General features: G+C 50.2%; 1 protein-coding gene across 2 annotated transcripts; it reads right to left on the bottom strand.

Annotated features, from left to right (window-relative positions):
- Positions 1 to 1,822: 1,822 nt before the first annotated feature.
- Positions 1,823 to 12,456, bottom strand: POPDC2 (popeye domain cAMP effector 2). Of its 2 annotated transcripts, none has more exons than XM_010298139.2 (4): positions 11,520 to 12,456; positions 9,018 to 9,126; positions 6,223 to 6,583; positions 1,823 to 2,277 (listed from the first exon to the last, which is right to left on the bottom strand). In XM_010298139.2, the coding sequence occupies exons 1-4, from the start codon at positions 12,062 to 12,064 to the stop codon at positions 2,192 to 2,194; spliced, it is 1,101 nt and encodes a 366-aa protein (XP_010296441.2). In that variant the 5' UTR covers positions 12,065 to 12,456; the 3' UTR covers positions 1,823 to 2,191. The 2 variants fall into 2 exon arrangements, with proteins under 2 accessions (XP_010296441.2, XP_075621097.1); XM_075764982.1 differs by having other exon boundaries at positions 6,085 to 6,583; positions 11,520 to 12,412.
- Between the last annotated feature and the right edge of the window lie 895 nt (positions 12,457 to 13,351).

The following is a 13,351-nucleotide window of genomic DNA, read 5'->3' as shown; positions in this document are numbered from 1 at the left end:
GATCTGGAGGAAGATTACAATATGAGGAACACATACATAGAAACAGCCCTTACCCATCCATGCCTTTTCCACCACCTTGAGGCATATGCAAATGAAAGAGAAGACAAATCTTACATCACTTCTGCCCACAAACCACATCTTCTGTAGACTATTTTCTCTGGTTCCCTGGACTGGCTTCACCGGGTGATACAGAAGTGCACCAGGAACACTATGGTCAGGAGTGACATGCTAAAGGCATTTCTGTTTTGAGGAAGCCTCAGTCATTTGGCAAAAGCTGTCACTCCTGCTTCACTAGGCAGGGTCACTGCAGACTTAGCTCCTGCTTTCAGCTCACATCCAAGGTTTTGGGCCATGGCACATGGCTGTTTGGAAGGCCAGCTAACAAACCCCATCTCCAGCATACATTCAGGACAGAGTTAGAGCTGGGCTCTGACAACCTGACAGAGATCCGGGTTAGTTGGTGCCATGACTGAAGAGTTTCCAGGGAGCTTGCTATTGAAGACTGGAATATAACCTCAGCAGGCACCTGTGAAGGGTGGTGTTTAATTCAGCCCAACCCAGCCCACTGCTTCAGGGAGGTGTATAAAGCACCACAACAGACACAGTTTCATTGTGCATTTCTGTTCCTTTGCAAAAGGGACCCTCAGCAACATTCCTATTTATTTGCTGGAGACATTTCCTAGCTGTGAAGGGCGATGAAGTCAGGCTGAAACAAGAATGCAGCCATAAAACATGGTGACGACCATTAGCAGGATGATCCCCAGGCCTAATGCAGCCCCGTTCTCCTGCCCTGGGGTGACAGCAAAGGCAAGCAGCGGTGTACACCATGGATTCCACATACCCACCACTTCAGAGGCCTCTCTGGACCTCAGCAAGAGTGTCAGATCCCGAGGGCACAGATCTCACCCAGCTGAGACTTGCGAGACATGCCAAACCAGTCTCTGGGCCACAGCCCCTGTGTGAGCGGCACAAGGCAGGTACGGCGGCCTCCACCAGCCCCAGGCTGACACAAAGCCAGGCCTGCACACAGAATGGCCGTGCCCCTGCATGTCTGTGCCAAGAGGCACTGAAGAGCACCCTGCCCTGTGCGTGCTGATGGGAGGGACTGACGCTCCTCACTGCCCTGGATGTCTGCCATGGAGAGGCTCCTACCCTCACCACCCACGCTCTGTGGGACAGAGGATTCCTGTACCGGTACTGCCATCTCTGATTCCCTGACAGAGGAAATGGCTGGGGAAGCTTGCCGGCAAAGCCTTTTGCAGCTGAACTGGGAAGAGGCCTTCCATCTCCACGCTATTTTCATCTAAGATATTGCACTTCTTCCTACCAGTGTCTGCTCTCCCCAGACATGTTTTGTACTCATTCATTTCTTCCCTCAGCATGTGCACCCTGAGGTCATCCCCCGCTGAGCACAAAAAAAACAAAGAAAAAGGTTTCAGGCTGTCCTTCTTGCCTGCACCTGCCCCCAGTCCCAATTCCTCCCCTTTCATATTCCATATGAATCAACTCAAACAACCGACCTTTCACCAGAAGTGAGTGACTTCTTTGAGAAGCGGAGCTTTTCATACATGAGAAATCCTAACCCCTGGAAAAGGAATTTCTGGTCTTAGTCCAGTGGATGCCCAGTGAGGTGCATGATATCAAATCTCCCTATCATGCTCTCCATTGCAACCCCATTACCAAAACCATCAGGCAGCCCACATTACAAGCTTATTACCAAAGCCATCAGGCAGCCCATTTTCCCCTGTCCTTTCCCCTGCCTTGAGATCATCTCAAACCTTTCAAACGGTGTTATTTCCCTCTCCAAATCCTCAAACACCAGTAGTTTCATCTCTGACTTTAATGGGAATCATTAAATCAAAGGGAACACAGATTCTGCGAGCAGGCTGGTATCGCTTGCAGCGATATCGGTGTACCTTGTTATCAGAGCTGCTGCCACAGCTCAGAGAGGCAGGACTAGAAAACAAACCAGGGAAGAACACTGGGGCAGACAGCTCTGGTGAACAACCGTGGGGTGGGAGGTGCTGGAGTGTCACACCACAGTCTCACGCGTGTGCTTCACGTGCTCCCGAGTGTACATGTCTGCAGGCAGACGTCTCAGTGCTTGCTAAAGAGTGTCTCTCTGGTCAGAAACCCATGTGAGCAGATGCTCCCTTGGAGGGGCTTCAGGATCAAACCAGCCTGTTGTTCCCTAGAGTTCGGGGGTGTGAGTGGGAGCCAGAGGGGCTCGTCCTTTGCAGAGAGCATCGGGGTAACTCCGGAGAAGGTTTTCAGAGGCTGCAGAAGGAAAGCAGGGGAGGAGAGGGGGAGGAAAATGAGAGAGGGGAAGAGATAGAAAGAAAGAGAGCACCATTATTATCACAGGAATAATTCTTACTTCCAAACTTTTCCAAGAGACAAACTTCATGGAGCCCATCACTAGCTCTCCTTCTCCCCTCCCCTCCTAAATTAGCATGCAAAACTATGTAATTCTTCAACATGTGATAAATCAGAAAATGGGGTTACCCACCCATCCTGAGGCAGCAAAACCAAATCCCTCCAAAGCACCTTCTGTAATATCAGTTAAAAGCCTACAGCTCCTTTGATTTTGCTCTCAAAGCGGGTATAAACCAATTCCTACTAACTTAGATACTAAGCTACAGGCCGCCAAGCATCCATCCATCTGCCTCACCCATCAGATAGAAAGCCAGCCCCCAGATCTAACTGTACAAAACTAAGTACCAGCAGCCCCACATCTTGCAAGCGCTTGATAGCAATGAACTAGAGCAAATGCAATATGAAAACGGGGATAAAGCAGGTGGCTTTTGGCTGTTTGAATTTTCATGCAAGGAATAAAGCTTAGTTTGCTATGAAGCATTAAGCTATACAGCAGTGCGCTGTTGGAAGAAGTTTTGAACAGAACCTTTGAAGCTGCCTCTTTTAAACAGGCAGCCTGTAAGTTATTGAAATATCTCTCCTCCTGAGAGAAAGTATGTGCTTATCAGCGGGATATCACAGTCTGTCTTGCTCATAAGCAGATGAGAAGGTCTTTCAAGGAACTAGATGATTAGAATAGTAGGCCAATATACGTCCCAGGAATATTTTGTGCTGCATGATCTTTGCGGGACTTTGGGCATTCAAGAATTGCCCTCCTGCACTGTGGCATAGCAAGGTGGCCGTTGCAGTGACAGAAAATGAAAAGGAACATGATCCATAGAAGCAGTTTGGCACAGGGAATTTAGAGAGGTGGAAGGTGATTACCCAGGTTGGAAGTTGCTGGGGAAGCAGATGAGAGCACAGACCTGGGGAAAGCCCCAGGGGAGCTCCGATCGCTGGGACCACAGCTATCACTTACTTCAACCAATGACACTGCAGGGAATATCCCTGTTTACGATGGATGTTTTCACCACTTCTAAGGAAAAAGTTATGAAAGTGCTTTCCCTGGGCCGTGGCAGACCTGCTCAGATTATCTGCTGAGCTGTGACAAGTGCCTGGCCAGAAGGGAAAACTGCAGCCCCTCCGTATCACTAGTTTTTGTGGTTAGGCGCTGAGGTTTCTGTGGCATATTGTCCAGATGTGACAATTGCTGTTGTGCTGCTGGGACATGAAGTGATTAGGATACCCACATGGTGAGCAGAGTAAACAGGAAGTGCTCGTTCCACTGTTATGGACACACATAACCAGACTTAGACTTCCTTGTCTAAGTACCTTAGAAATTAAAATACCACACTGGCTATTGTCTCCAGACTGACAGACAAGGAAGATCCTCCTCCTCTCCCACTGCTAATATCAGCCTCTGAAACATTTTGGCTTTTACTGCAGGTCTCTACTACAAGTATCAGTGCACCTTGATACTGCCTCATTCACAAGATCTAGAAAGACAAAAGCTTCCAACGTGTTTTAAAAGGATTGTGTGAAAGAAAGAATAATTTTGGGCTGTGTAGCACAAGCTTTGCCCAACACACACATACACACACACCTCTTGCGTGTATGTTCACAGTATTGACTCACTACCAAAAATGGGTGGAAACTAGTGAAAAAAAGCTACGGTGCCCCTTGTCTCCTTCCTCTTATAATTTCATTTGAAATTCTGATTTTATTGAGTTTGGTCAACCAGGAGACTTCTGCCAATGACTATACAAGCAAAGCATAGACAATGTGACTTTGCCACGTTTACAACACTAACTGCATTCATTTTTGATTGCATCTATTCAAGAGACATGCCTGACAGTTAGGAGGATGGCTGTCTCATAAGGGATTCCGTGTTCCTGCCTCTCCACATAAGGACCGAAAAAGCTGCAAATTCATATCTCCAGCAGGCTACCAGCAGAACCAGGGACTTCACATTCCTAGGACTACTAAGCTAGAAAAAAAAATGATGTTTTTTTCTCTGCCTCCATTAAAAAAAAAAAAAAGAAAAGCAAAACTCCTGCTGACTTTTTATCTGCTTCAAACAAAATACACTTGTTCCTTCAGTTTCTCCATATCCCAGATTTTAAGTCTGGAGGCATGGAAGCAGTACAGCAACAGACACTTAACTCAAAGCAGAACTGTACAAAACAGGAATATCTTCCAGTTCCACTGTGCTGAAACACTAGGAACAGCAAATGCATAAACCAGTGAAAAACACCGCTTCCACCAGAGACCTACTACAAATAGCAAGTGCTGTCTGACCCAGACAGCCTTTTCATATAGAGCACCTAAGAGGGATGGTCCCTTTGCCATCACAGTGGTGAGGCTTGTACACAAGTACTGCAAGGTAGGGAAGATTACTGCAGACTTGCCAGAGCTTGTGCCAAGAGTCAGTGTGTCCTGCTTCATGCTCCCTGCCCCTGAGTCCACAACCTGAGCATTTGCAGCACAACAGTAGACCCAAGAGGGCTCAGGGAAGACCAGGGTGTGATGGTGCATCATGTTTGAGGATGCCTGCTGGAAGACGGTCTCCCCAGCTGCAGCCCAGCCCTGCAACTTCCTCCCTGTCACGCAGACTCAACCGGGACACATGCAGTGGTTGCTTCTAGGACAGAAATCCCAGTCCCAGGCTTGGTGTCTGGCAGCTGGATGCCAGAAAGCAGCTATTATGGGGTGGAAGCAGGAATGCACATTTCGGGGTCGGCAGCTGGTGTGCAGCAGCTGGTGTGCAGCGGTTGGCTAAAAGTAGCTCACTCTGGAATTTCTCTCTTGGCCACTTGAATCTGAATTTCAAGCACAAGCCACCCTCCCATCTATTTCTGTTTTCCTGCATTGCTCCTCTGCCCCAATATCGACCAGGCCTGGGAATTTTTCCCTTGCAGAGTAAGGAGTTGGCATTTTGAAAGAAAGCATCTGATTCCCACTCACCCAAAAGCAGAGTTTGGGGCACGTTAAAACAACATGTAGCCCATCAACCCAGCCAGGGTGACTGGAGGCAAGAGCTGTGCCACGCAGTGCAGTCTGCATACCTTACTGATCTGGCTGAGCCGAAGCTCAGCAGAAACAAGGAGGACACAGCAAGTGCTGGGATGAACTGTGCTGGGCAGGGGGACGAAGGACTCTGAGCTTTCTCCCCCTGCCCAGACTGAGCACTTGCAGGGTATACAGCAACTCCTGGCTATCAATCCGCTGTAAAGCCTGAAGCTGCTTCTACCCGTGACAGCATCTCCTGGGTTGTCTGCTCTCTCACCTGCAAACATCTTCCTCAGCTCAATACTGTAGTATCTCCAGGCACAGCTCTACCTCATGGTGAGCCAGGTCAAGCCCTGTGGTGTCTCTGCAGACACTTGTGTACCACCTGCCAGCCTGGACACCATTTCAGTTTCTCTGCCTCCCCTGAGGGATGGAGAGAGGACAGGGCAGGGAAGAGCTTCCTACAGCCAGGTTATTGGCCCTTCCACCCCACAGTGCAACTGGTGCCTGGAGTCAAGCCTTCACCCTGCTGCTTCTCCTTAAGAAAAAATCACACAGAGGAAGCCCTCTTCCCAGGATTCTTTGGGGCAGCAGGCAAAAAAAAAAAAAAAGCTGCAGAGAAGCAAACCCATGGCAAACTAGAGTGAGAAGCTGGGGGCCACTGCTCTGCCTGGGCAGTTGCAGCGCAGGAAGGACTTGCTTCCACAAGCGGGTACTTACGCAGGGGTCCCACACAGGGTGAGGCGTGCCCATGCCAGGAGTGCCCTCACTTCATATACTCCCCTTCGCTCACATAGTCCATAAAAGACCCCGGCAACTCAGCAAAATCTTCCAAGACAAGACTGGTGGAGTCCTCACCCAGCAGGTCACTGTCGGGACGGGATGCCCGGAGGCGCGGAGCCGGTGGCGGCGGTGGCTGCGGTGGAGGCTCAGAGGCACTAGCCTGGCCAGAGGCAGGTGTCAGCTCCTCACAGTCCTCCGGCTCCCCCTCAGAGGAGGCCGGCCCAAGGACGTGGTAGAGGCTGGGCAAGCGGATATCGAAGCGAAGGCCGAACTTAGCGAAGAGCTTCTCATTGAGGGAGTAGAGCTTCTCCGAGATGTCATAGCCCAAGTGGGAGGAGAAGAGCCGGGCAACATAGCGGTCCTTCCTCAGGAGAAGATACAGCTTCTTCCTTGGCCAGGTGATGAAGCTGCAATCAGTCTCAGCCGTCAGTGTGACCTGTAGGGCAGGGAGGGAGCAGAGTAAGCCCCACTGCACGGTCAGGGGTCACCCACCTTGGGGCTGCGTGCTCCTCTTCAGTGAAGGACCCAGTCCCTTTGACGCCTGCTCTCCTTGGAGACAGCAGGGATGGAGAGCCAGGTTCCCCAAGCCAAACGATCAGATAAATCCTTACCTGCCTCTGCTTCCTCTCCCCAAGGAGCCAGAGACCAGATTTTCCTATGCCATTAGTGGCATGACCTTCCTTAACCTAGCCACATGACCAGCTACATTTCACCCTCTCGCTTTCAGATGATGCTCCCTGTTGACACCCAAGTGACGTAGCTGAAATGAGCAACATAGCACAGATGGCCTTATCCCTCTATAGAAACATTATGGAGGGAGATGTTGCTGTGTGCCCAGCTGGACCAAGTCACCAGTGGGTAGCCCTGCAGCAGGCTACCGCCCTGTCCTGCCGCTGGGTCACACACCTCCTGCTTCAAGAAGCTCCTGGGTATGGGAAGGGCCACCTGGAAGGCTTTCCTTGCCACCCTACACCAGAGGGACATCCCATCTTGCCAGCTCTGCTGTGTCCTGTAGGGTTGAATGGCCTCGAAGGATGCACGGCACAGCTCAGTGAGAGAGGAAATAAAAGGGTTTACTGCGTTTGTACGTAGATAGGGAACTCACTCAAGGTTTTATTGGGTTGATTTTAGAGAACATTTCGGTTTGCTTTGGGTTTTGCCAATGCAAATGGAGCCATTTTTATCCCTAGCTGTAAGAACAGGATATTAATAATAAAAAAAATATACAATGCATAAGTGTATATTGTAATATATAAATTTAAGAATAATAAAAAGGGGTAAGAAACACAAGAAGGGTCAAACTGCCTTGGGCCAAAGAAGAACATCCGAGTGTAATGGAGACACTGGCATGTGAACAAGTGCTGGAGCCAAAATATCCCGGGGGCTCCCTTTCACTCTAGATCCAGGGGTCTCCTTGGCCAGCCACCATGGCAGAGGGCCACTGGGAAGCTGAATACGGCTTGGCTGCATGTGTGTGTCCTTGGGTTTGATATTTAATGCCACTGCCATGCAAGCAGCTGCCTTATGAAAGAAATATAGAGATAAAACCCGAGAACTTTCCCAGGCCGAGGTGAGCGAGAAGAACAGTCATACAGAAACTGAAATGACCAGAATCTCATTTTCCTAACCAATTTCTGGCACAGCAATTGAAAGCCTCTGCTTCTTGTGAGGGATTAAGCGAGAGGTAATAAGAAAACCTGCCTCCTAACCGGAGCAGCAGGACAGATTTCAGTCATGACTCTTAGGTGAATACAATCCTGGAGCTAGCAGCAATCTGCTGCTGGGTTGAAGCCCTGTGCGAAACATGAGATACCCCCACCCCTAGTACTGCCATGCTGTTGTTTCCCTCGTCTACTCTGTTATCTTGGCCTGACATCCCTGTTTCTGCTTATGAGCTGTAGCCCTGTGACACAGTGACATGGTCAGCCATCTCCTGCAACCGTGCCTCTTGCAACCCATAATCACCTGCCATGGCGTAGCTTTCAGAAGCGACCACCATGACCCATTCACACAGTACACGGGCCAAATTCAGACCTGAGGAAAGCAGATTCAAAGAGCTGTCCTGGTTTAACCAAGTCTGAATGTAGCTGCCCTCATGAGAAAGCATCATCATTCTGTCATGATTGTCCCATGCAAAAATCCCTCCTCATATGCCCTAACTGACATATTCTAGACTGACATCCTGACAGGGATCAGCCTGTCCTGGGATGTGAGTTAAAGACAGAGAGATGTGGGCTTAAGTAATCTCCTCCAGAAGGAAACCCAAACAGATACTGTGGGGTGTTGACAGCAAGAGCAAAATCCTTTCAGTTGCTGCAAGTAAAAATTGGTCTGGCCTCTCAACAGGGGATTCTTTTGCTCAGAAAGAACCATATTCGGGTGTGAATCATCCTTTCTGCTTCTCCACCCTAAACACATCACCATCAGAAACTTCTGTGAGGAACAGGATATTTATGGATTTACATCACTGCTGCATATTGCCATGGCTGCCACCCTGATGCTGGCACGATGTGCCCTACTAGCAGTGTGCAGGGCAAATGCATCAATACAGGTACTAGGGAATGCTGTGATGGAAGAGAGCCAGCAATCTGATACCTCATCTCCCTGCTAAGCTGGAAGGAGCACCATGCTCCACCCTCCCTGCTATCAACTGATAGTAGGAGCACACGCTGAGGTCTTCAGAGGAAAGTAGGAAAAAAAGATAACACAGTTGATCGCACCATCCTGTGCTGGCTAAACCACAAGGAAGGGCAGGAGAGTATTCCCAATTAGCTTTGAATGGCGTAAAGAGCCCACTTCGCTCCCTTCTCAGGCACGCAATGAAGGGGCAAGGAGCAAGGTTGGGCTGCTGCAGGGCCATGTGGGGTTACCTGGAAAGTTCCTTCCTCGGAGGGTCGCAGCGACTCCCATTCTGGAGAGTCCAGAAACTGGTACGGAAAGACATAGTGAAGGAACTGTCCGTCCTGGCTCACTCGGATCCTGCAGAGAGGACAGGTGAGGTGCACAGACTTAGGCCACAAAATATACGTCAAATGAACCTGGTCAGCTCACACAACATGCAGGCAGCTGGTCCCAACAGGGAGGAAGGGGCTTCTCCCCATCTCACACATGTCTCATACGCTCGCCGGGACAGCTGCAAATGCTCCAGTCTATGAGGCTGTCCCCCCTTTGTGGGAAACAATATTTGCTGCCACTTCCCCATACTCCATCTGTTTTCTGTTTCCTGCTACAAAGGCAGCCCTCACAGGTGCAATCCTTGGTCCTAAACCAGGACTTCCCAGCCCACAAGGCTGCTGCTGCTTTTCAGGTACTTCTAAGCCAGTCTGTGGCTCTTTGTACTTGCATCTTCTTCCCGTCAGAGTTACATGAGGGCATTCCTTGCCTCGATGCTGGGAAGCTGTTACACCTAGAACCCCCCAAAATCACACTGGCCATCATTCCTGACATATCACACTGCGAGCTCATAGTTTGCTACACATTACCATTCAATCTCCCTTGGCCTCCGTGCCTTCAAAGTATCCTTTCCCCCTACTTTTGCTATGATTGCCTACCAATGTCAAGGTCAAACTTGCACCCAGCTTGGCTGTGGGAACAGAGAAGGACAGCTGCACAGGCCTGGGGCAATGGCAGGGCACTCTGGAGCTCTGTTCATAGCTCTGCACCACCAGATGTGGGGCCTCTTGCCTCCATGTCACCACATTCCCCTGTTGTACAACGCACAAAGGCAATTCTGGCTTTCAGGAGTTACAAGGCTCAGTTCACTATTGACTTCCAGTCGGCTGGGAGTGCTGCCTGGAAGGATCAGGGATCGCAGGGCAGGTTTCCTGATCGAGGCACATTCTGCATTTCCAAGCCCCTCCTTGTCTTGTTCTTGTTCAGTGTAAGAGGGGACACCATAACAGTAGCAATGCTTTGCTGGGACGGCAAGGACCTCACAAGGCAATAGAGTGGGTACCAGGAAATGCAAATCAAATCCCATCTCCATAGAGCATCCTATACCAGCCATGACACACACTTCCCACTGCAAAAGAGAGCAGAACAACTACCCCACCAACACTGGCTTACTGTCTGTTGCAGCACTTTCATGCCCACGGAGCAGCATCAGATTATCCAGTGCAGGGCAAGACAGCACAGACTCTTCCCCACTTACATTATCTGCAGATACGGTAAGCTTCAAAGCAAGCTGCTCAGCACAGACGTTTGGTAAGGGGAAAGACATCTAATGGAAATACATGTTCCCAATTTCCTCCCAGTGCTTTGACATTCAGCACTGGTCAGTGGTCCCAGTATGATCTTAACACATTCTAGAAAAGGGTCAAACACCAAAAAAAGGAAGGACAGCCCTTCTTCTTTACACACCCCCTCACCCCACCACAGAGGGTGGACCACCGCAGTAAAACATGGGCCCCAGGTGATGCTGGGTTTGTCTTCCCAAAGGAAAATCCTTGAGACACACACCTCCTACAGCTCAGCACTGCTCCCATTTACAGATCTCCTTCCTTTCCCACTCTCACTTGACATCCATACCAAGTGCCTGGCTGGGAAACCAATATCATTACTATTTGTATGCATTTGGATTTTGCAAATCATTGAGGTATGCTCATAAAGGTATGCCACAGGATCTCAGGTCAACAAATGCCAGCATTTCATCAGCACAGTTCACTCAGTAATCAAATCCCCAATGCGACTATCTAGAGATCCCTGAGGTCCTCCCTCCGTGGTGGTCCAGAGGAAGGAACATCATGACAGCACAGGGAAAGAAAGAGGCCTCATGAGGTGGGATCTACCACAGGAGAGCATTCTCTCTTTTGATGAAGTGACCCTCAAAGTGAAAAATTTCAGAGCCCTGAGGGTTGAGGTGTTGGGAACAGGGCTGGGACCTCTCCCTGAATGCTGCTGGCCAGGGGGAGCAGGTGAACTGAGGACTCGGCATACTCAGTGCACAGCTGATCACTCAGAGGTGTGTCTGGTACCCCCAGAGACCACAGGTCCAGCCACACTGCCCTCCTGCCTTGAGAAACACTCTCTCACAGCCAGTCTGCTCCCATCAGAAATAAGATCACTTTAACATGACAGAGAAAGAGGTAAGGATTTCCCAACAGTATCACAGCAAGGGAAGGTTGGCCGCTTCACTGCACATAGCTTGATTCTGCAAACCGTTCCCTGAAATATTCTAATTTAGAAAAACAAAAGAAAACACAAACATTCCCCAAAAGCAAATTACCTCCCTCCTCAACAAACGGATGCATATCTCAAAGCCCTTTCAGAGGAAGGAAACAATCCTCACCCTAGTTTCTACAGAGGGTGAAAATACAACAGTGAGCCACGGTGCTTTGCTGTCAGAGTCTGTTCGGAAACAGGAGAGCCTTTACCTGCCAGACAGCAGCAACGATAGGCGATCGATGGGCGTCTTGCCCTCCACTGCGTAATTCTGGTCTCTGACTAGCGACTGGACTTGCTCTTCACAGCACTTCACGATTTCTTTGTAGACATCCAGGGGCACCTGCAAGGGCAGGTACATGGTCTTGTAGAGGAGGTCAAACTCTTCCGGGATGGTGTCTCTGCGGAGCCGGTAAGCCAGGTGAGCCAGCTGAAGCAAGCAGATGAGGACCAGCAGCACGTTCCAGATGAAGATATCCAGCCCACAGGCACTCAGCCAGCCCCACAGAGCATAGCAGAAGTAGCCCGGGGCCAGGAGGCCAAAGATGTAGAGGGACCCAAAGATACCACTTCCCCCCATGTAACCCAGGAGGACGATGCAGCTGGCCAGCTGGTAGGCTGCTCCCTCCATAACCTCCTTCCAGGCATCACACACCGGAGGCTGGAGAACAGCCTGGTCCCAAGAGAGGCTGCTTGCGCTCATCCTTCCCCACTCCCCACCCTCCCCAGCCGTCCTGCGCTCAAAACGAATTGTCATACACAAAGGGTGCTGCAGAGGTCTGAAACCAGAGCTGCTGGGTAGCTGCTGTTGTTGTTCCTCCTCCTCTTGAGCACCGGCCGGTCCCGCAGCAGCGCGCTTCAGAGAGACATGTTATAAGTGCCGCCAAACGTTTTCATGCCCCAAAAGGCCTTGTTTTTCCTCTTCGTGGCTCACAAACCGGCAGCTGGACGCTTCCTTAGCCACGCCAGTGAGAAACAGAGCTGGCAAATATGAGGCCAAAAGAGCTCAGTCGAAGAAAGAGTAGAGGCCATTAGCTGGAAAACTCTCAGACAGGACAGAGATCTCGTTGCACTGCCTCTCTCACCAGCCCTCCAGCAACTGGAAATAGCGACTGTGAGAGAGTAGCGGAGGGAGCTGGTGTTGAGTGTGGAATGTGTATCACTTGGCAGCAGAAAGGAGAGAGACCCCAAATGGATAACCATGTTTGGAATTGAAATCTAAGGAGCAAAAGCAGCGAGGAGAACAGAGAGCAGGCATGCACCCGCTACTTAACATAACTCAGGCGCCCAGATAAGCCCGTCGCAGCGCCAGGAGGGGAAAGGAGAGGGGGGAAAACAACCAGATTATCGCAGCGAGCTCCAGCCACACGTGGGGGTCCGCACCACTCTGCACTCCTGCCAGAGAGTGACTTTCACCCGGCACAAAAAAGGAAAAAGGTCACCTCCTTTCTCCCGCTGTGGCTCGTAGTGATGGCAGGGACTTCGCAAAAGAAGAGAAGTTGGTTTTTGGGAAATGCTTTCCAGGCACCTCAGCACAGCCTCCCCTTGCGCCAGGCAGCTCCAACTCGTGGGGCGTTTTAGAGGAAAGGGCACGAGGTGAAGCTCTGCCGGGCAGACAGATGGGAGTGCAAGGGATAAAGCTAGACTAAATGAGCCATTGGGACCCAGCTTCATCTATCGCAGAGGGGATTAGCCTGCAAAAAAACTTTGAAAGAGTTTAACGTGTGGAAGAGTGTTTTGCAGGGAAATCCTAGTTGGGGAAGGATTCTCCGACCCCACAGAAAACAGGCTCTGTTGGGAAGCATCTGTGGGAAATGTCATCTCACGTTTTCATTTTTTATAGCTATTTGGACACACACACCCCTCCCCCAGACCTTCATTTAGCACAACAAGGAAAGCGAACACTTTCCACTTGGGTAACCTGGGACACAGGCACAAGAGGGACCCACTGAGTTCAGCCCTCCGTGGTCAGCTACGGAAAAGATGTGTAAATACAATTTTTCCCCTGCTTCAAGTAGCACGTTATCAGTCATACAGGCAGGAT

The sequence above is a fragment of the Balearica regulorum genome, chromosome 1, assembly GCF_011004875.1.
Source record: "Balearica regulorum gibbericeps isolate bBalReg1 chromosome 1, bBalReg1.pri, whole genome shotgun sequence".
In the NCBI taxonomy this organism is placed as follows: domain Eukaryota; kingdom Metazoa; phylum Chordata; class Aves; order Gruiformes; family Gruidae; genus Balearica; species Balearica regulorum.
This window is presented reverse-complemented; position numbering and strand designations above follow the sequence as displayed.